The sequence below is a fragment of the Pundamilia nyererei genome, unplaced genomic scaffold (genome assembly GCF_000239375.1).
Source record: "Pundamilia nyererei isolate P.nyererei 1_Seehausen unplaced genomic scaffold, PunNye1.0 scaffold00068, whole genome shotgun sequence".
Classification (NCBI taxonomy): Eukaryota; Metazoa; Chordata; class Actinopteri; order Cichliformes; family Cichlidae; genus Pundamilia; species Pundamilia nyererei.
The window spans coordinates 690,280-712,126 of NW_005187469.1; the positions used below are offsets into that span (position 1 = coordinate 690,280).

The window sequence follows — 21,847 nt, forward strand, 5'->3', positions numbered from 1 at the left end:
ACACTATATTGGATTCATATCGGTATCGGCAGATATCCAAATTTATGATATCGGTATCGGTATCGGACATAAAAAAGTGGTATCGTGCCATCTCTAATATGGTTTTGATTGTAATAGCACTTTAAAATAATGTTATACTTTTAAGCATTAGTAAGTGCTTAATTTGTCATTTATATATCATTCGTCCTCCTTAGTTTGTCATTTGTCATACAGATACATTTATTCATCTGTTACTGTTACACCATGTACTGCTATCACTGCTACTACATCACTGCTAGTAATAATAATCATAATCACAGTCATAATGATATATTTGTATTTATAAATGGTATACTAAGAAGGAGTAATGTTATATAAATGATGAATTAGGCACTGTTACTAATTATTAATAATGCTTAATAGTGGGACATTATTGTAAAGCGCTACCCTAAAGTCCAAAAATAGACAACTTTCCCTTTACCATTGCCTTTGTCCATTAAATTCAAACTCATCATTTATTTATATCAAATACATACAAATACATAAATCATACCTTAAAAACTAATTAATGACAGCCATTGGAGATTTTGGTGTACTTGAGCATTGAACTGATTTTTTTAACCATCATCTATAAAAGCTAAGAAAAGTTGTTTATTCCTTAAGTCTGTGCCACAGAGGCTGGAAGTGCAAAATTGTTTTTCCCAATATTTATGGGAAACATGCCAAGATATTAATGTAAAGTAATAGTCAAATACATCTTTTCAGTTCGACCTTTAAGTACAGTATGTTGGTAATTGGGCAGCGCTATTTAGAATCTAAATACCATCTGCATTCATAACTGTCCTTACCAACTTTGTTTCCCCTTTCTACAAACTTCAGGTCATTCACAGTGGTAGTTCTTCTTTTTTAGCCCATTCCTAACACCAATACATATTAATGGAAAACCTTATCCAATTTCCAAGTAAAGAGGGCCATTGTTCTGATCTAAGTGCTATTACCCTGCTATAAATGAGAAATTTCTCCAAAGCACATTATATTATGGTTATGTCCCAGGGAAGGTTACTCTGCAGCAATATGCTGCTTCAATTACCCAGGATGCATCAAGCTTTGTCTACAGGCCGCTAGCTCATCATTTCCTCTGCCATAAGCTGGTTATTTTCCCCAGGTCCTGATAGTGTCATACTCAAGTGTGCTCATGCTTTCTTTCCGCAGATACGCAGCGATGGTGCAAAGCAACAGGCCCTGTCGCCTGACAGTTTGGGAAAGCTACTGATTGTATTATGTCTGTGTTGACAAAAAGGCAGCTGTGTTTGTCTGGCGTCTTTACTGGTCTTGGCTGATAAAGCTATGAAAGCATACCAAGCATGACTTGAGATTACTCTTACCTCAAGCCACCCATTTTTTCCATTTCACTTTTCTCACCTCATCTCATATTTTGCCGTCAGACGTGACTATATTAAGCATCCAGTCTGAGACTGAATAATAGCCAGATGTCACTTTTTTTGTTTCTTCAGCTCACTTCTGTATGTTCCTTTGCCTGCTTTTTCAATAATGGTAGTAAATTAAAATTGACATCTTTCTTTGCAGAGCTTCTCAAAATCTGCTAGAAAAAAATGTGAATGTCAGAACACAAGCCCTGCAACATTTACATCATGTACAGTACCCCCATCCTCCTCTGTTGTCATTGTACATGTTGAAATCAATTTCCCTGATATGCTGGAAACAGTAATACATGGGCAACGGCAGATGCCAGTAATAGAATGAACAAATCATTACTATTCTAGACTCGTGCATTCAGTGGCAAATAAAGTTAAGGCTTGGGAAAGACTGAGATTTTTCATTCTTGCTGTTTGTAGACAAATTAAAACATGCAGTAGTACTGCCAAGATCATCAAGTGATAACATTCAAGTTGTCAGTTGAAACACTGTGTTAAATGGGAAATGAGAAGTTTTAAGAATAATTTTTACCATAACATCAGACAGCATAAAATGCAACATGTCTCAAATATAAACCCAAATAAGAACTTTAATAAACTCCCTAAATATTGTCCTTTCTACAAAGTTATGCCCATACATCCAGTTGTTCCTCCAGAGTTTGCTCTAAAATGGGTTTACATGCCATACTACAATTGTATTTACAAAAATACAGAAAAACAAAAATGTCCTGGTGAAATTAGATGGAAAGCAAAACTAAACTACTGTGGGAAATGCATGCATAAGCGGCCATAAATAAATGATGTTGCCAACTCTGATTTTAGAATTGTGGCACAGTAAATCACGTATACTGTACTGTAGCTAAAGTGCCTTGTTGGATACATTGCTTATGTGGCATTTCAACGCCTATGAGGGCACTGGTGCTATTTCAGGAATAGCTGGAAGGAGGAAGTGACACATCTCTTAGGGGTTAGCAAAGATGCAGTATAGATAGGCAGATGAGGAGAAAGCAAAAGATGAAAGAGGTAGGTCTAATAACGGTTAACTCTGCTTGGCTCTGCTTGTTTGTTTTACTGTGTGCCATATGCCTGTTTGATTTGCATCATTTGCTGCATTCACAGTGCAGCTTTGTGTCATCTTTGGCTCTCTGTCCTTTTCTTTCTAGAACTCCTGTTGTGTTTTTAGTTATTTGTGCTGGCACATAGTTTGCTGCATGTATTGTCAGTGTAAGAATACAGCATTCATTTTTAAAATTTGACAAACTCAGCATACACAGTATGTATACTGTGGTTTGTTTATGTTCATGTAGTTTCGTTGCTTGTTTCTTAAACCACTTTCACTGACCCATGAAGCATTCAACATTCATCAGCCTCTTTATTAGTTACACCCTTCTAGTACTGGGTTCAGCCACCATTTGTTTTCAGAACGACCTTAATTCTTTGTTGCATACGGTAGATTCATAAAGGTGCTTAAAGACTTGCTGCACATTTATCATTGCTACTCATTCATGTTGTGAGGTTCCCATTCCACCTGATGCTTTACCTAATTATTGGATTAAATGGCATCCGGTGTGCTCTTCTGCAGCTATAACAAGTCTCCTTTCATGTTTGACATGTTGTACATTGAAAGATGCTCTTCTGCTGGATGTTAAGAGTGCTTTCCCTTTCAGTTATGGTTGTTTTCCTATCAGCTCTGAACATTCTCCTCTGACTTCCAGAATCAACAAAGCATTTTGCCCAGAGAACTGCCACTCACTGGATATTTTCTCTTTTTTGATTATTCTCTGCAAACCCTAAAAATGGTTGTGCTGAAAAATCCTAGTAGATCAACTCAAATACTCCGAGCAGCACAAACAACAATGCCACACTCAACATCACTTTTATTACTTTTCTTTCCCACAATGTTCGGTTTTGACTTGGTTTGGGTGGGTCATCTTGATCATGTCTACATGCCTAATTGCACTGATATGTTGCCACATAACTCACTGTTCACTTGGTCAGCTGTTTATTATTACATGAATAAACAGTTGACCAAGTCTAACTTACATATTGTAGTTTTATCGTTGTTGTTAAAAAGCACAATAGACAAACCATCACTTTAAATAAATTTCCATCTGTTTCTTAGCTCTAAATCTAAATGAATAAATTATGTTTCCAGTGCATGTGCGTACTAATTCACTCCATATTACTTTGTATGAGATGTATTTAATAAATTTGTTGTGTATTTATTTTTGCTCCTGTATGTACTTTATTCATTTAATCCTATAATATAAAGCCAGGAGAGAAAAGTGAATAGGCACTCTGAATTTCATAACAGACCAAACAGGTCAAACTCACCTTATGTGTGTGTTTGTGCGCCTGTATGGCTGTGCCAGTGTGTGCAGGCACTGTCTGCTGCAGTGAGACAGATTAACTGTGTCTGAGCTGAGCTGTAAAGCTGTGCTAAAATAAATGGAGAATCATTGGTGAAAGACCAAACGAGGAGGCAAGAAGATACTTTTATATATAAATATATGCCTGAAAGCTAAAATAAGATGCATTTATACTAAAGAGAAAAACGCATAAATCCTGACTGACTCATCATACAGTCATTTAAAATTGCAGACAAGCTTTCTGCATTTCTCTTTTCTTCTGTGTATAATCATGTGACAGCAATAATGACCCCAGCAGGGTTGATATTAGATGCTGCATACACATCTGTCAGGACTGTGTCACATAATGTCACCAAGCTGCTGACGTTTGCTGCCTGTCTTGTCATGCACACAGACTCAGAAAAAGCTCCCTGATTTATGTTTCATCAACATCAGTGTTCTTCAGGTTAACTTTTTTGTGCAGAGGTGTACCTGTTTCTTTTCAGGCCAGCAGAAAGACGTGATGTTTAATTCTTCTCTTTTAAGGTTTGCACTCAAGTTGTGCCTTATTACTGTATTTTTTTTTAAAGATAAGTAAATGAAAAGTTATTTGCAAGGAAAACCCTTAGAACAAAATGTTATGTATATGTATATGTTATGTTATGCATAACGTGGAATATTGGAATTTTTAGCAAAGAAAAATTGCACAAGTACTTTTTTTTAGAGGCTAACATGTGCCCCTGATTATGATGCAGGTTTTTTTAAATACAGTATGAATAAAGTTAAACATTTCAGTTATTGTTTGCCATTCACTTAATGGTAACACACAACACTTCAGTGTTTTACCTAAACATGCATGCTTTCTGCTGACAGCTTCTGTTTAGAAGCTTATTGAGCTGATCTGATGGCGCATGTGTTATACTGCCAAGCCTTGGGCTCTTTCTCTCTCCGGAAAAGTTTAAATGGCATTACCTGTCAGCTCGAATGATAGGCCCCATCCGTTTCTCAGTAAATAAAATATGTGTCAGAGCACAACAGTAAAAGCAATTCCTAAAAGGTTTTCCCAAATCTCTCATTCTTTGTTTCATGTCATGTAACATTCACTAGATTTGTCTGCTGAGAAATGCATCACGTTTGAATGAGAACAGCTTGAACAAGTGCATCCATTTTTTTCTGTCAGAAATGCTCACCTTACAATCGATGCGGCTGCGTACAGCTGCTTTCCTGGGATTTACAAGTGAAATCACATGTTTAAGCTTCATTTCAAGCGCAAGTAGAATCGCAGTCACAGAGGCAAAGAATGAATCAAAGGCTACATATAGAGTTTTCACTTATGATGAAACTCACCTATTGTTTGTGTACCGTGGAGCGCATTTCAGCAATTCCAGCATTGACAGAGAGATATAGCATTTTGTCCGTTGTAACTTTTCTTTGACATGTTATCCGGACATAAAAACACCATGTATGAATCACTAGTTAAACCTGATAAAAGCTGCTTAACGAGTTGTTTTTTTCTTTTCCACAAGATAAGGGTAATAAAAGCTTTCTTTGTCACAGGTGCTACTTCACATCAGCCTTCTTTATTTACCTATTCCAGATTGCTGATTCTTATTCCAATAGATGAGACAAAATACCATACTAATTTATGTCATGAGGCCAATAAATTTAAAATACAGTGTATTAATTATGAAAATAGTAAAAAAGCATGTTTGCCATCTACAGCACAGTTTAAACCTGTCTGCAGGAATAAACCTTGACTATGTATTTCATTGTTGGGTTGATTTTTGGGACAGGACATACAACATCTTTGACATTGTGGTGTTTCCCACACATTTCTATTTAGTATTCTTTGAGTGCCATATCTGTGCCGTATAATCTTCTGTTAATGTAGCTGCCCTGCCAAAAAGTTATGGAAAGAACTGGCACACCTACTCCTTGGAGAGTGTACATAGATATAAACAGACTATCCAGACAGTTATTAGCTCACAAGGCATACAAATTAGAAGTTTTAAGTGGAACGTCCTGTGCAGAATTGCCCACTGCAAATGCATGGATGATTACACGGGGAGAAAATTTGGCTCTTGATCTCTTCTTTTGCAACATGGAAGATGCTGTCCTCTTTAAACAGAACGATGTTATTTTTACCCCTGTTGTACAGTGTGTATAGATTATGTCTAATTGTGCAATGAATTGGATATGTATGGGAGCATGCATGTGGGTATCTTTGTCCAAACTGAAATCTTTTTATTTGCCTTGGAAGATCAGGTTGAATTAATCCATTCTGAATGATCACTCTCATTTATTTAAGTGTTTGTGCCCATAACGAGGCTATGAGTTTACTAAGATTGAAATGTGTGCGAGCATCTGGTGGGTTGGAAATCTGGGAATACGCACATTTTTTATGATTTTCAATTTCAACATATATAAAGGACATAGCATATCTATAAGAACCAACTCAGTGCTCTCTTTCTCTGGCTCACACACAGCAAACTATACCCACAAGCTCAGCTGAGCTCAGACAATTTAACAAATCAATGCAGAAAATTGCCTCCAGCCCCACAGCACAGCTTTGTGCAAATAAAATCCATGTTACATTCAGATCTAGAATAAATGTTCACAGCAATTACATGTTTTTTGCATTTACATTTAAATGCACCCAGATGTAGAGCAGTTAGTTCATCTTTCTCTTTAATCCCTTGGGCTTGTTTTGCCACTGTAAAGTATTGATCCATTTAAGTGTAACCAACCCCTTGTTCATGTTGTCTGTAGTTTTTTCCCACTTTAAGTTATACATGACTCCCTCTAACTACCTTGTTCATACAGAAGAAAGGTTCCTGTTACATTGTAATTACTGTTGTGTAGTATTCGCACAAAGTACATTTTTCTGCTGTCTTGTTAGATGATTTTAATATTAAAGTGAGATGTCCAGCTATCATGGGATTCCTCATGCCCATGTATTTTGTGTTTCTTCTGCTTAATAAAGAAATAAATGCTCGCAAAAAGTGCCACGGCCTGTACTGGAGCTAAATGTCCACTGTCTACAACTGAGCAGATCAATACATAGTATCCTTTGGACCAATCAGTGTCACTGCTGTCAGTGACAAGACATTATCAGAGATAAAGCAGTACTGTGTGTAAACACATTGTCATTTGTTGGACACAGCCTGGGTGTGAAAAGAATAAGTAGTCTCTTTTTGACACTAATACATTGACAGTAGTTTTTCTTTAAGCACTTTCTTAAGTGCTAAAGGTTTATAGTTTTTCTAGTTTCACAAAGCAGTGTCTTTAAAATAAAATAAGCAAAGTTGTTATATTGTTGTTATATATATATATATATATTGTTTTATGTAAATCATGCTAAAATTGACTTAAATTTGCCTGCATTCTTTTAAAAAACAAAACAGAGAGAACAGTTCAATTCAGTTTGATTTATACAGTCCCAACAGTCACCTAAGGATTCTTGTTATTTTAAGGTAACTTTGTCTGTCTCTGTCTGGTTCCAGCTTTTTCAAAATTGGGGTAGTACATTTCAAAAGGCTTACTTTGACTAATTTAAAAGCCACCAGTGTCAAAAATAAAGAAAACATGAAATGGTCTTGCTCTAACTTTGTCTTTTTGTGCTTTTTGTCACAGTTCAAGTTAAAATAGATTTTATTGGCATTACAAGACATCAGTGTTGTTCCATCAGAGAAAGCAACAGAAGCAGTATGTGTCCATCGAAGTCTAAAACCTGATCAGGATCTCTCTTTGTTGCAAACAGTTCTCTGTCATAAAGCTTCTTCCTGTTTGCATCTAGCATTTAAAATATTGCCACGTTGTGACTATAGTTAGTTATTGTCTCTGGAGGCAGTATTAACTCTGCTTGACTCCAATTCCATTAAAGTCTATAAGCCAGTGTTCTCACATTTCTGTGTCCCGTTACCATAAACTGGAGATTGTTCAGCTCTCCAGCAGCTCGTGTTTGCACATTACGCATGAAGCTCTGGTCTTTAATGAGAAATTAATCGGATTCCAGCATGCTAGACAAGTTGTCACTTGCCCTTTAGAAACATGTATGTATAAATAATCATATTAAATATACCATACACAAATAATTTGTTTGTGACCTTCATATTTAAACACAAAAAACACAACGAGCATTGTCTAGTCACTGTCATCAATATTTCAGAAGAACGTCATTCCAGCACACTAGTAGTAATAAATCATAAGTTAGCCATGCTAGTGTGATTTTAATGTGTTTTTTACAGGCATGGTGTTGTGATCCATATTTTGTGCCTTTACGTGGATGTGAATATAGTGTGCATGTCTTTCTACAATGGGGCAACTCGTCTCACTCAGTCCTCTAAGTGGCCAGTAATGTTTGTCAGAACAACACAAACTGACAAACATTTTGAGTCTCCCTAAAGTGCAAGTCGTCTTTGTATCACTATCTGAAGAGTACAATACAGTGTTTTAAGTAAATGAAAGGTAATGCAATTAAGGGGAGACGACAGAGCCACAGCTGCAAACAGAAGCTCACTGAAGCTGACAGGACTGTCAGATTAAGCTGTAAGAGAGACCAATCAGAGCCTGAGCTTTAGTATACACATGTGTTGATTTGTGAGTATTTGGGTGCATGAGAGACAGAGACAGAGCATGCAGATGCAACAGCATACTACCGATTACACAACACTGTCAACACCGAACAGAGATAAGGCTTGTCTTAGTCGACTTGAACACACACCTATTAGCGCCTCTGTCAGTTGGCCTAGTTTCTTCCATTCATTGGGCACTGTGGGTTTTTTTAATATGGTTTTTAGTCTCTTCTGTTTCCTAACTACACTCACTAAGTTTGCGGTTCATTCTACCATTTAGAGACATCATTTCAATTTAGATTTTAATTCAGTTTATCAAATTGTACATCTGATTCAATAAACTATTCTTTTGTGATTTTGTGTACACCTTAGAAGGACTCAACACATTGTTTGGACTATATAGCTAAGCTGCCATATAATTTTTACAAGAATTAGTATCTAAATACTATAGCACATACAGGAACAAATGGCATTTCAGGAAACTTAATACATTGTATTATATATATACAATGTTTGTCAGAATGAGGTGGAAAAAGATTTGAGTTCTGTCAGTGATGCATAAAATTGTAATAAAAGTCTTTAATTATTTAATGCAGCTTTTGAGAGTAACAAGCTGCTGTTAGACATGTTTCCTGAAAATTTAAACAGTGCCCTTTGTTTTCTGATTTGAACGTCTTGAGGAAAAAAAGTGTAGTGTTTTAATATTCCGTCCGTGATCAAGTTTACACTTGCAAAAAGCAAATCCAGCAAAAAATGTGCTTTTCAATGCAGAAAAGCTATGTGTTACTTACAAGATATAAGCCAGCAAAAAAGATTTTTTTATTTTAAGGTTTTATTATCTACTGTGTGATCTTTATCAGGATGGTGACTGGAGAGTTGGGGCTGGTTTTTAAGGCCAACTGAATTTTTTTTTGTCTTGTTAAGCGTTGTTTTCCCAAGTTCTTTGCCATCTGAATGTATATTGCATGTATCATTCCATCAGAGATGCAGACTTTTGATTCAATAACAAGCCTTCTCCTCTTTAGTCCTTAGGATGCATCTTCCATGTTTCCAAAATGAATTTCAGATTTCTATTTGTCTAACCAAAGTACCTTTTTAAATGAGCTTTGGCCCAGATAAGGGCAAAAATGCTTCACTTGTACTCCTTCTTTGCACGATAGGGACTTAACCTGCATTTGTGGACACAGTGAACTGTGTTCATAGATAATGACTTCTGGAAGTGTTCCTGAATCTGGCCTGTTTTTAATGCAATGCAACCTGAGGACCCAAAGATCACTGGCATCTAATATTGTTTTGTATTTTCTTTCTTTTTGACATTGGCCCTTGTGTACAGACGTTTCTTCAGATTCACAGAATTTTAATTCAAAGTCTTATAGTCTTATACGCAGCAATGATACTGACCCGTTGCCAGTTAATCTAATTAGTTGCAAGGCGTTCCTCCAGCTTTTTCTTTTTAGTGCTAATTACTTTTCCAACATCGCAGTTTTTTTAATATGTCTTGCTGACATCAAATTCAAAATGAGCTAATATTTTTGATGAAATAATGAAGTTTGAACAAAAATGTGAGTTTATGAAATTTGAAAATCATTGTATTCTTTTTTTTTTTTATCTAGATTTTACACAGCATCCCATCTTTGTTGTATTTCAGTACTGTAGCACAGTCATTGGCTTAGCCTTCAGCTAAAAACTTTTTGCAGTGTACATCTAATCTGCCTCCAGCCCAGCTGTTTAGTTCTACTGTAAACATTTGTATATCCCCAGTTTGCAAGTCATCCTCCCAGTATCACAAGGCCAGATGTCCATTCTGGCTCCAAGCGTGGTCTTGTCGTTCCTCTCTCACACACAGTTTCACCAGTCCCTTGCTTCATTACCTGTGAGTCAGAGTAAATAACAGGATGAGTGAATGTGCCAGGGCTCTGGAGTGTGCCATTATGCAAAAAAGAGAGCAGCTTCTGCCAAAGCTCCCAGCTCAGAGCAAAGCCTTGACAGATGCTAATTTATCTGCTGAAGGCTGAATTAGAGGCAAACATTATAGGTCCACAGAGAGACCTGAGGTAGATGCTATTAGATGAGATTCAAGGGGAAGAAGCAGTGTGAGATGCCAGAAGGGAAAGTATGAAAAAGTAATAGTGAGGCGAAAATGAGGAGCAATTGAAAGTGAAGGGGCTGGAGAAAAATTCAGGAAAAAGGATACAAAGATTACTGAGGGGTCACAGGATAAGTTGATCTTAAGAAATTCAGTACTCATTGTTCAGACTAAGTAAATGCATGGAGAGTAGAAGGTAGGGAAACAACTAGGATGAAGCTGAAATGAATCACTGTCCTCTTAGTCAGGAGAAAGCCTAGTCACCTGCTTGCAACATAGTGCATCTTTAGATACAAAAAATAGAATAAAAGTTTCCATCAATGTCAGTTTTACAGATAATTTCTATATCTTTTATATTGATGCTGTCTTTGCTTTGACTGTATGACAACATTAAATCTGCCATTGTCCTCTGGCATATATGATGTTATTTCTCAAATACCAAAGGATGGCCATTAAAATCCCCTTCTCTTAAACCAATTTTCTGCTGTCTTTTTCATTCTCTTTCATCTGTCCCTTATCCTTCCCCCAGGCCTGCAGTGCAACCATGTTTCATTGTGATGTAGATTGATGGGAGGCCTTGAAGTGATGTACTGAAAGATAATGGCAAGACAAAGAACGTACAGTTACTGCCTAGGGCAGGAGATCATCATATGCATGTGCAAAATAATATTGCACTAGGTATAGCCCAAACATTAGCACCTTTTATGTATTCTGAGAAAACTTGTGAAATGTTCATTTTATGGTTACAAAAAGTTGATATTTGTTTTCTCTTTTGATGAGCTAGGTTAGCTACCATGCAAGGCAAATGAACTTAAATTTCATGTATAGATTTTTTTGTCTGCTTTAAACCAGCCAGTTGTCCACATGTACATATGCTGTGAATATTCTTCTCGTTCATACTGTACGGGTTATTAAGAGGCATATAATCCCTTAATAAGTCATAGTGTCATAATGTGGCTACGGCAAAAGTAATGGGGCACAAAATTAAGTCTGAGTTAATTAAATTAAGTAAGAGCTTCCATAGTCTTTTAAGTGTGCAAACCCCCATGGTGTCACTACTTCATGCATAGGGAACACAGTAATGGAATTCTTTGAGATGCTTATAATTATTTGCCAACTATTTATTTTGCTGGTGACACTTCCAAATTGTCACCAGCTCTTATATTTTATCAGTTGATATGCTTTAATATTGGTACTGTACATTATACAGTACTTAACATATGAACATACGAGATTATAGTCATGCATACTTTATATAACTATCCTGATGTCAGAGGCATGCCGATTTTCTCACATTATTTGAATGCGCAGGTAGGCAAACAGGCTCATCAGCATCAGATATGTATTTCATTTTATTTTCTCTTTTCTGCTGCTCTTTTCCAAGAAATCTGTCATTAGGATCTACTGTCACATGCATGGTTGACTATATTTGCACACTCAGGCACGAATATGGCAGCTTAGTCACTCACAAAAGCAAAAACGTCATGTCACAGATATTTCGTAGTTCCTGCACACCACCATCTGAAGCTACATACACACTGTTTAAGCTCAAGCACTCCATATCTTCCAGTCACGCTAACATAAATTCTTGTGGCTGTGGTGAGAAGCAACCCCTGCAGCCGTATGCCTGTCTGCTCTGAACAGCAAAGCTGTGCTGAAAATAGTGAAAGTAAACAGGAGAGACCGTGACTTCAGTGAGTGGTGGAAATGGTAATGAGGGTCACGGCTTGTGTCTGTCAAGCTTCTCGGGATAGCACATGAATACGTGCCTGCTTGTACTTTCAAATACAACAAACTGTGGTTTGTTTGTTTTTTTGAGAGTTACACTTTTTTTTTCTGAAGGATTAGAACAAGAATGCACGAATACAGACACCAATATGTTCCACATTTCAGAAGCATTCATGTCACTGCTTTTAAAACTTTTGGAGCACAAATTGAAGGTTTATAGCTTGTATCACCAAAGGCTGATAAAAGAGGTATATGACTTCCTGAAAAAAATGTACTAATAGTCTTTTTTATGGCCTGTGTCTGTCGGTTTTACTGTGAGCAGTATATTCTGGTATATTTTGGAAACAAAAATAAAAAAAACCTACAGTGTGACTGATGAATATTTTATTATTCAAAAGGACAACAACACTAAACACAGCCAGGGGACCACCTCACCCAATCAGCTGTGAAACCCAATAAAAGTTAAGCACAGAGTTACATCTAGAGAATCTTTTGTTTTTGTCATCATATTTTTGTAGCAAGATTGTTCCTGTAGTTGTTGTTTCCACACAGATGTGGACTTCATCAGGAAATGAAAAAGATAAAGTTTCAATGCCATTTTCACTCGTTAAGGGTTACATACAAAAAAAAAGCCTATGTGAGTCCTTACAGTATACTTGTCTATGAAAGTCATCTCAGCAAGATGTATCCACAAAAACCCCCAACACACAACACAAAATAACAACAAGCAGGCACAGAGTCTGATGGTCTCAGCCTGGTATTCTAATTCCACCACTGCAGCTATAGCAAGGAAAAAGTTTAAATCTTTGTATATAAAATATGAATATATCTCATCTGGTCGAGTTGACTGCAAGATCTCAATCATCTGAGCTGCATTCCAGTCGCTAAAGACCAAAGTAAAGGCAGAGAAACCTGACAACAAGCAACAGCTGCAAGTGGCTGCAGTGAGGAGTCAAGTGAGCATCACAGAAGTAGAGAAGATACAGTACTAAGGGTTGCTCACTGGCTTCACACAAAAAATGAGACATTATGACTCATAAAACTTTTAAAGCACTACAGCTTCACAGAGTGGTATCTGAACATGTTTCAATACTAAACCTACTCCAATTAAAGCTGAGACTTAGCACTTTAATGTAGCATCAAGTTTAAAATGTAACATTGAAGGAAATGAAGCATACAGCTTTAAGAAGAAACAATAACAGTAGCTCTCCAAATACTCCGTAACTGTGCCAATATATGATGTTTTCAACCAAAAAGGAGATCATCACTCAACAATGTCACCCTTCAGTGAAACAGACTGACAGTGCATTTCTTATGTGTAATTCCCAAAAGAATAATACTATCTGATGAAAAAAAATTTTTTTATAACCCATTTGAAATTGTGTTCTGTGGAAATAAATCTTATCAGCCTTTTTCATTCCAGTTTTGTAAAGAAACAAATACACCCACATGCACTGAAATACTGCACTTGTCAACAGATTAGCCTTTCATACTGCATCCAAGTTGGTCTCTGTTCAAATACATATATATTTTTTGTCTGTCTCAAGCGCTTTGTTTGGATGTGTGCCTCTTGTGTGTGTATGTCTGAAAGGATCCTCGTTTTTCATCCAATGTCATCATCCTAATATAAACTATGATAAATCAAGATGAGAAAAAGGAAACAAGGAACATTTAGAGCTTAGAGAGAATGAAAATATAGACAAAGGATTCAAAAACACGTTCCAAAGGGGAAAAGAACAAAAAATACTAACGTGACAGATAATGTCCAACAAATCAAATAAACCATCAGCTTAGAGGAATTACAAGTGGGAAAGAAATAAGAGAGGAAAGAGGATGAGGGGACAAGAGAAGTTGAACTGCTAAGACAATAATAGCCATTGCAGCTATACAGTCTTTCTTCATCAACTCACTGATTGCTAAAATAGAGAACTACTCAAAAGTGAAGTGACAGAAAGTGTCATTGATAATAGACACTGTAATAGCCTTTCCTTCTTTGTAGCTTCTAATATCCTCTCATTTGTCCCATCTAGTTTCATAAAATCCAATTTGCCTTGACATCACTGGATAAATGGTGAGGAAAATGTCAAAACTAAATGAACAATAAATATTTCAAAAGTTCAGCAGAAGAAGAGACGGAATTAAGCTGTAGCAGAATTAGCCGCCAACTGGTTTGCTTCTATTAAATTCTATTCTTTCAGGGTTGTTTTTTACTGTAGGCCACAAAATAGCTTATTGATCATGCCATCATTTCTGGTCTTACATCTTATTAAATTGTCTTTTAGATCATTGGTATTCACTGTGTTTACTCTAGTGCAATATTTCACTTCATTCATGCTTCATTTGGTGCATTTTCATTTGGCTAAGACCTGCTCTCACCCTTTACTTCATTTGCATTGTGCTGGAAAAACTAACAAAAAAAGACAAAAAAGGGAAACACAAATTCCGCTCATTCCACTCTTTTCACAAAGACCTCATGTTCCTTAGCTAATGAAGAGTAGATCTGCTGCACCATAATAATTAAATTGCATGTGATTTGTAGCAATTGAATGCGGGTGTGGAAATGAGGAGAGGAGATGTACTGGAGATTGGAGTGGTAGCGGGATATTAACCGACTGTCTGTCTGGTTTCTGAGGAACGAGAGAGGAGTTTTACTGGAGTTTGTAAAACTGGACATTCGGAATGAAGACTTAATTAAGGAATACGATTAACGGGGAAACAGAAAAGCTGATGGGGAAGATGATGAAGAAGAACAATGTTTAGGGAGAAGTAAGATCAAGTTGGAGGAGTCGGGTGATGGAAGACTGTGTGCAGATGATTATGCATCATACGTGCATTAATATGTATGTGCATTGCATGCATTAGATCTGTATTTGATTAGTACAGTACAAGTCTTTTACTCTTTTCAGCTCTATCACACAGTGGTGATGATGTCCTCTCAAGACTGATGCTGGACCAGAAAGTCAAGGCTGAGTTTCGGGTCTACTCCCTTATTCAAGGTCCCTCAACATCTCACAGAGCTATCGCCCTGTTCAACATGCCGTGCTTAATTTGCATACAATGATATGTTACCAGTCACTCAAGACTCCAGTTTGCACCATAGAGCTTAACTGGAAATAGCTAGCACAATACAACCACCAGTAGTTGTCTTTTAACGAAGACCTCTCATCCAAAATTCAATATTAAACTCGATACATTCACAATATTACAGTGAGTATATCACTGAATTGGCTTTGCTTTTACACTGTGTAGACTGCAAAAACAGTGTATTTTAGTGCAACTTCAGTATTTATTTAGGCTGACAGTAGTAATAACCGAGGTACCCTGGTATTCTTTTTCCTTCTTCATGTTGTCAAGGCTTGGGCCCTGGTAAGCTTGTGGATTAAAATAGGGATGCTGACAGTGAATAATGGCAAACAACAGGCAGGACACGGTGACATCACCCATGTTGTTACTCGGATGTAACTGCATTTTCTGAATCACAGCTGGAAACCCTGCTTTCAAATTATACTCAGTGGGATGGAATATCTAACACAAAACACTTATGAGCCCACAACGTTATTAAGCACTGAGGAACCATCCCTTTAAATGCTCTGTGTGTCATTATTAATTCAAGTCTTAATGTTCTGAAATGATATGCGTTTTGTTTCAAGGTGGATTTTCATGTGAAGTTTAAAGCCTTGTGTGTGCACTGGTGTGGGTGTGTGTGCGTGCCTGTGACAAAATTACACTGGTGTCCAGTTAATTTAGCTGTGTCAACTCCTATCCAGAAGCCCCTTCTGTGAGCATTCATCAAACCATAAATGGTTTTCTTCTCATGAATATGCAAACACACCCCCAAGCCAATCAAAATATCATCCTGTTTTGGCACACATCATAGCTTATGCACACAAATGTATGTTCATGTGTCTCCAGGACGTTTGTGAACTCACATGGCCAAATGTGTTAATTTGTGTGTTACGCCCCACCAGCACATCACTAAAATATAGCAGATTGCAGTCAGTTTAATTTTTTGGTACTGAAAATCATACCTCTGGGATTAATAATTGCAATATTGTAGAGTCATAATTGCCATTTTGCCTGGGTGAAATGTAATTTTATGTTAGCAACATGAAAACATTTGATGAAGGAAAATCACTAATATTTTTTTTTTATCTGACCCTTTCTATGACTTTAATTACCTTCAAAAAGGTAGAAAAAAACATATACTATGGCTTTATTTTGATCTCACTTATATTCAATTCGGTATTCTCCTTGGAGTCTCATATTACAGCTCGTCTAGACATTTGATTTCTACTCACCAAAGACAAATGTAAATGTTTACGTACTTCAGTGTTAACCACAGCCACAAACCCAGCCTCAGGGGGTCACAAGCTAGTCCCAGTACTGGTCCCAATCTCGGGATAATTGGGAGGGCTGTATCCAGACGTGTTTCCAGTATAAAATCTTTGCAAAATCAAACATGAAGATCCATCCACTGTAGCCCCTGTGGAAACATGGAGCGACCCAGATACCTTTATCCGATAGCCACATTACTCATCTTTTATTGTTAAAGTCTTATCATTAAAGTAGCAGCTAACAGCTATGGATAATAGTAAAACAATAACATTTTTGTGGGAGTTAGTCAGGAAACACTGTCCTCACAGCTTTTGCCCTTATAATAGATATAATAAATAACGAGCCATGTCACCAGAGGCATCACAGCACACGGTACACAATACAGGACCCTCACAGAAAACCCAAAATATTGTCTTTTTTGGTTTGTTGGTATTACCTAAGACTGATCTAATCGAATCTTAAAATATTTGTGTTATATACATTATATGTTAATATTTAATTTTTGCACTGTGTCAGTCAACTTAAACATACTGTTATCACTGATATTGCTCTAATTAATTACTTTTTAACTGTTATTTACCTATTTAGTTTATTTTTTTGCCCAGTGATATGTAAAATAGTATTTAAGCTAGCCCTAGTTGCTGCTGTGTGGGTTCTGCTGTACAGAAGGAGAAACACCAGCTTTTACAGAGAGCAACATTATGTAAACTTTCATTCATATCAACCCCAGTATAGGTATCTGTATAAAATCAGTAAACTACACATATATAAAACTTTCCCTGACACTTCTGAGTTACCTTCTTTAACAGAACATGGAAGCTAAAAATGGGCAACTATAAGCTGCTGCAAGAAAGAATTTGTTGAAATGTATTTTTCTTGTTTATTTTTTGCTTGTTTAAAAAAGTTGTATAATTTAAGTCCTGGGGCTCCACAGTCCAATTAAAATAACAACCTTGCTGAGTAATGCAGTAAGTAAAAACTGTCTGTTGCTCATCTTTTTCTTTTTTAAAATTCCCTTTCTGTAGAGGACACTGTGTCCTGTGGCCTTTCTTTTTTTGACACCATTATATTTTAAAACTGACCAAACCCTAAGATCATGACTTACATATAACATGTCATTGTTTGTATATACTGTATTACAGCAGTGAGATTTGTGTACGGTTCATTTGACGTACCTGTTAAACGTGTTGTTTCCCTGTAATAAAGCTACAGGGATAGTGTTGTCATTTAAACGATTAGCCCCCTGACTTGAATTGACATGAACATTAGACAATGGGAACATGTGAAAGATGCAGTCATTAACTTATTGGATCTTTTATGCCTTTAGGTTGAAATCACTCCCATTTGCTCACTGCTGAACATCCCAGGAGCTTGTAGCTGTCAAAAAAAATGTATCGTAATATACCCTACTCTTTGCTAATATACATACTCCCTTGTAGTATTTTATTAATTAATAGCATCAAATCCAGATTTTGGCAAGCCAAACTAATAAAAGAGTAGGTGGTTTGGATCTAAATGCACTTTATGAAGCTCTGCCAGTAATGCCATTTTGTGGATTTTTTTCAAATTAACAAACACTCATTTGTTTAACCCGTGCCAAGAATTTTCAGTTTACCAGGATAACTATTCCTTCATTTTACACGACTCTTGACATAGCTGTCATCCATTATCAGCCAGTCACAAAGATGTCACCAGAAGGACCAAGCCACGAACTGTTAAACAGCAATCTATCATAGGCAGAGGACGTGACACTGTCAGTTTCAGATGAATACGTCTGTCACTGTGGCAATAACTCATTGAACTTACGATTCCTGCTGTTGGTGGCGGAAAACAAGGCAGACAATGACCTTGTGCTGGAGATGTTAGGCTCTGACACCTATTGGCTGTAATTGCTTGTCAAGCAGCAGACATGGGGTTTGACAGAATGGTCAGGCAGTGTAATCCAGGTGTTAGCAGTGTTAATATAGGCACCATTAAACCCTGATGGAAAGCTAGAGGAATAAACTGTGACCTTTGTGTTCCTGCTGTCCCAAGCTACATGCTCTAAGGTTCTTACCATCAACCCGTATGGTTACCAAAACTCTGTTGATGATGGTGGACGGGATTTCTTTGAGGGAATATCTTATGAACTCTATTTGGTACAATTCTAACTGATGTGATCAAAATATGGACTGGATCAGTTTACGTTACCAAACCTTTGAAAAACAAGTTTTAATTTTCAACCGAAGGTATTGTATATGTCACAATCACCGCTTACCTATGTTTGCCTCATATAACCATCGACCTTACATCACGTTTCCTGTCGACCCCTCCAAAAATGATAAATTGCTACTTTTCGCCGCATCATTGTTGCGTTAATTTGTCATTTATGTTCGTAAGTTTGTTAGCTTTAATCTGTTTTTTATTTCATGTTTTATTTTAGCATCACGTTGGTATCTTTTACCTCTTCACCATTGTTTTTTTATCTAAACTTGCAAGAAAGCAGATACCCATAATTAAAATAAATAAATAAACTGAAAGGTCGCTGAAGATTTAAGACATAATGTTTTGGTTAAATATGCAATTTATGTAATATGTAGTTATTAAATGAAACTTTGAAACTTTTAATTGGAAAACATTATATAAACCCTTTCAAGCTCTGTTGGTTGCTTGAAAGGGTTGAACGTGAGACAACTGCTTTGTCCCTATCTGATTTAAATGAGGTAATATATCAGTATGAGGTAAAGTATGTGATTTATTTTTATTTCATGATTCAGCTAAACAAAAGATAAAATATTGCCAAGATTTTACATAAATCTTGCTGGAATAATTTCCATTTCCTGGGACACTAGTTTTCACTCTGAATAATTTATCTATTACTTTTTTCTTTAAAAATGATGATCAGTACATACACCGAATAGAGAAGAGTAATTAAATGAGAAAGCTTTCCATCTGTGTCTCATGCTTTCAGTCACCTTCCTCATTCTGGTCCATTATGACTGAATTCATAGGCACTCTTGACCCTGCCAGAGTCAGTGCAATTATCCTAATGAGGTGTGGTAAACCTTTTTATACCGTCTCTCTTCTCACTGTCTCTGCTACTGTGTATGTGCTCTTTTGTGTTATGAGTCACTTTTCAACTCTGATGGCCAATGTGTTCATCTTTCCACACACACACAACTGTGTGCACAGCCACTCCTTTCGATTTCTCCTCTTGGATTTCACATGGACAGACAGAAGAACATGCAAGAAAAAGAAAGTGACTGAGCGCTCCAGCATAATTAGTTGCTGGCTTTTTACATTCCATATAGCCTTGGTGTACATCTCACCCTCATATCTTTATATCAAAGGGTATCAAAGGATATAAAGATAAGTCTACATTAAGACATCAGACTCCAGAGTGTCTGGTTTTCTGACCCGAGCAAAATCCAGTTTATGAGGAGAGATCAGAATACATCACTGGGTAATGTGCACTGCTGCAGACAGACAGGAAGAGATCAAGCTGGAGATATGCAGGTTAAAGACACATAATCAAAATGTTGGCTTTTAGAGTTTAAGATGAAGAATAACACACGGGCTGAATTGAAGAGGAGCTGCTCTCATGAGTCTGAAATGGTAGGGTGAGGATGAGCTTTCGGTGCAACATTTTCAATAACTGTGCAAGTTAAACTTATAAAATCGCACTGCCTCTCAATAAATTCATAGTATGTGCATGTGTGTGCCAAATTCTGGAACCATTATGCGCGTGCAGTTTTTGAGTAATTTAGCAGTCTTTCACTGGAACAATTTTTGGCAACGTGATAGCATCCCACCTGTGACAAAATTTTATCGGCCTGTATTTGAGATCAAAAGGAAGAGAGATTCCAAAGATGGGTCTAATCCAACTCATGAGCATTGGTTAGTTAAATTAGAGGTACTATTGAGTCCTGCTGGGTTGGAATTAATTTAATAAATGAGTTGGTTTAAAACTGAAACACACATCAAAAATAGGGACACACAACAAAGTTCAAAGAGTTTTGACTTCATTTATCTTTGGATAGGAACTTAAATTGTACGTATTGGAGCATTGGCCATGACCAACACCAAAGATCATAGATGGGCTGACGTTCTGTATTACAGTCTTCCTTGTAATCAAAATTCATTACTATACAAGTAGTTTTTTTGACAGCCTTGCAAAGAAAAAGAAAAAAGTGATATTGAGGCTCCTACACACAATACAGAAGTTAAGAGGAAATCCTCACAAATCTGTTTGAGGACTTTTGCATTGTTTGCCACTTTGCTTTTGATCTTCATTGTAGTCAAGTGCATAGTGACAGTTGTGCAAAACAAGAACACAGCCAAAATCAGCAACAGTGTGGTGAGCCAGAAGAGCTGGAGGCTGTATGATTAATATGCGTGCTGTTATGCAAGCTTCATGTACTCACTGTCCAGCTTTCATTCATCTCCTGTCTCACGTCTGTCTTTTCACTCAGTGCTGGGAGGCGTGGAGTCACGTGGTGTGCTGAGAAAGATTAGCGACATGTTGGAGGTGATTCTAAAGAGGATGGACAGTTTGTCCAAACTCGACAACACCTCCACCACTGACGCAAGGCGCCTGGATGAGCTCAGCTCTGCCATAAACAGGTACAGTATGTTTTTTCAGTTCTTTTAGTTCTTCTTACAGTTCTTGTGTGTTAACGGTTTACTCTATTCAGATCACCTCTCCTACGTAATGTCCTTCATAAATGTTTATAGTGATTATATATTAATAAATACAGGTTTATGTTATGTTTTTTGTCTTCGAAACTGCATCTGCCATCAATCATTAATCAACATACAAAGGTTTCTTCCTATAAAAACACTGTTACCACTGTTATCAGTCTGAGTTTTATACTTCGTATACATATGAAGTTCGGGGAATAGATTAAAAAATATATAGTACTGTACTGTGCAAAAGTCTTGAGACGCCCATCATTTCTTTATGTTTTGCTTCCAAGGAGCCAGACTTTGTTGTAACCACTTTTAACACTTTAAAAGGCCTTCTGAGGGCCCTTCAAAGTGTTTTTCACTCATCCTCAGTTTAATTCGTATATCTGACCATTTTTAGACAAAGGGTCTTCTTTGTATTTTAGCCACTCACCACCGATCTACAACATTAAACGTCATTAAAGCATAAAAAGCAACTAATACGAAGGATGAGCCAGCGTTGAAAAGAACCAATTTTAATAAACTCCCGGAGAGCAGCCATTTGGCTTTTCTACCTTTAAAACCCGGAGAGCAGCCAAATGGCTGGTAGGCTTTTAGCTAAGCTTTAGCTTCAGCCAAGTGGAAGCTAAATTGGCTAGTCATTCATATGTATATTAGGTTGTTACCTGGGAATTCTGGAGGGAGGGGAGTGGGGGT

The 21,847-nt window shown here is 37.0% G+C and overlaps 1 protein-coding gene across 2 annotated transcripts in view; it reads left to right on the forward strand.

The window, feature by feature from the left end:
* The window catches only part of LOC102193287 (alpha-1,6-mannosylglycoprotein 6-beta-N-acetylglucosaminyltransferase B-like), a 122,088-nt gene that overhangs the window by 18,987 nt on the left and 81,254 nt on the right, over nt 1-21,847 (forward strand). For both annotated transcript variants that reach the window (XM_005736237.1, XM_005736236.1), the window contains exon 3: nt 20,938-21,088. In XM_005736237.1, coding sequence (XP_005736294.1) covers nt 20,938-21,088 — 151 coding nt within the window. The remainder of the gene's footprint in view (nt 1-20,937; nt 21,089-21,847) is intronic.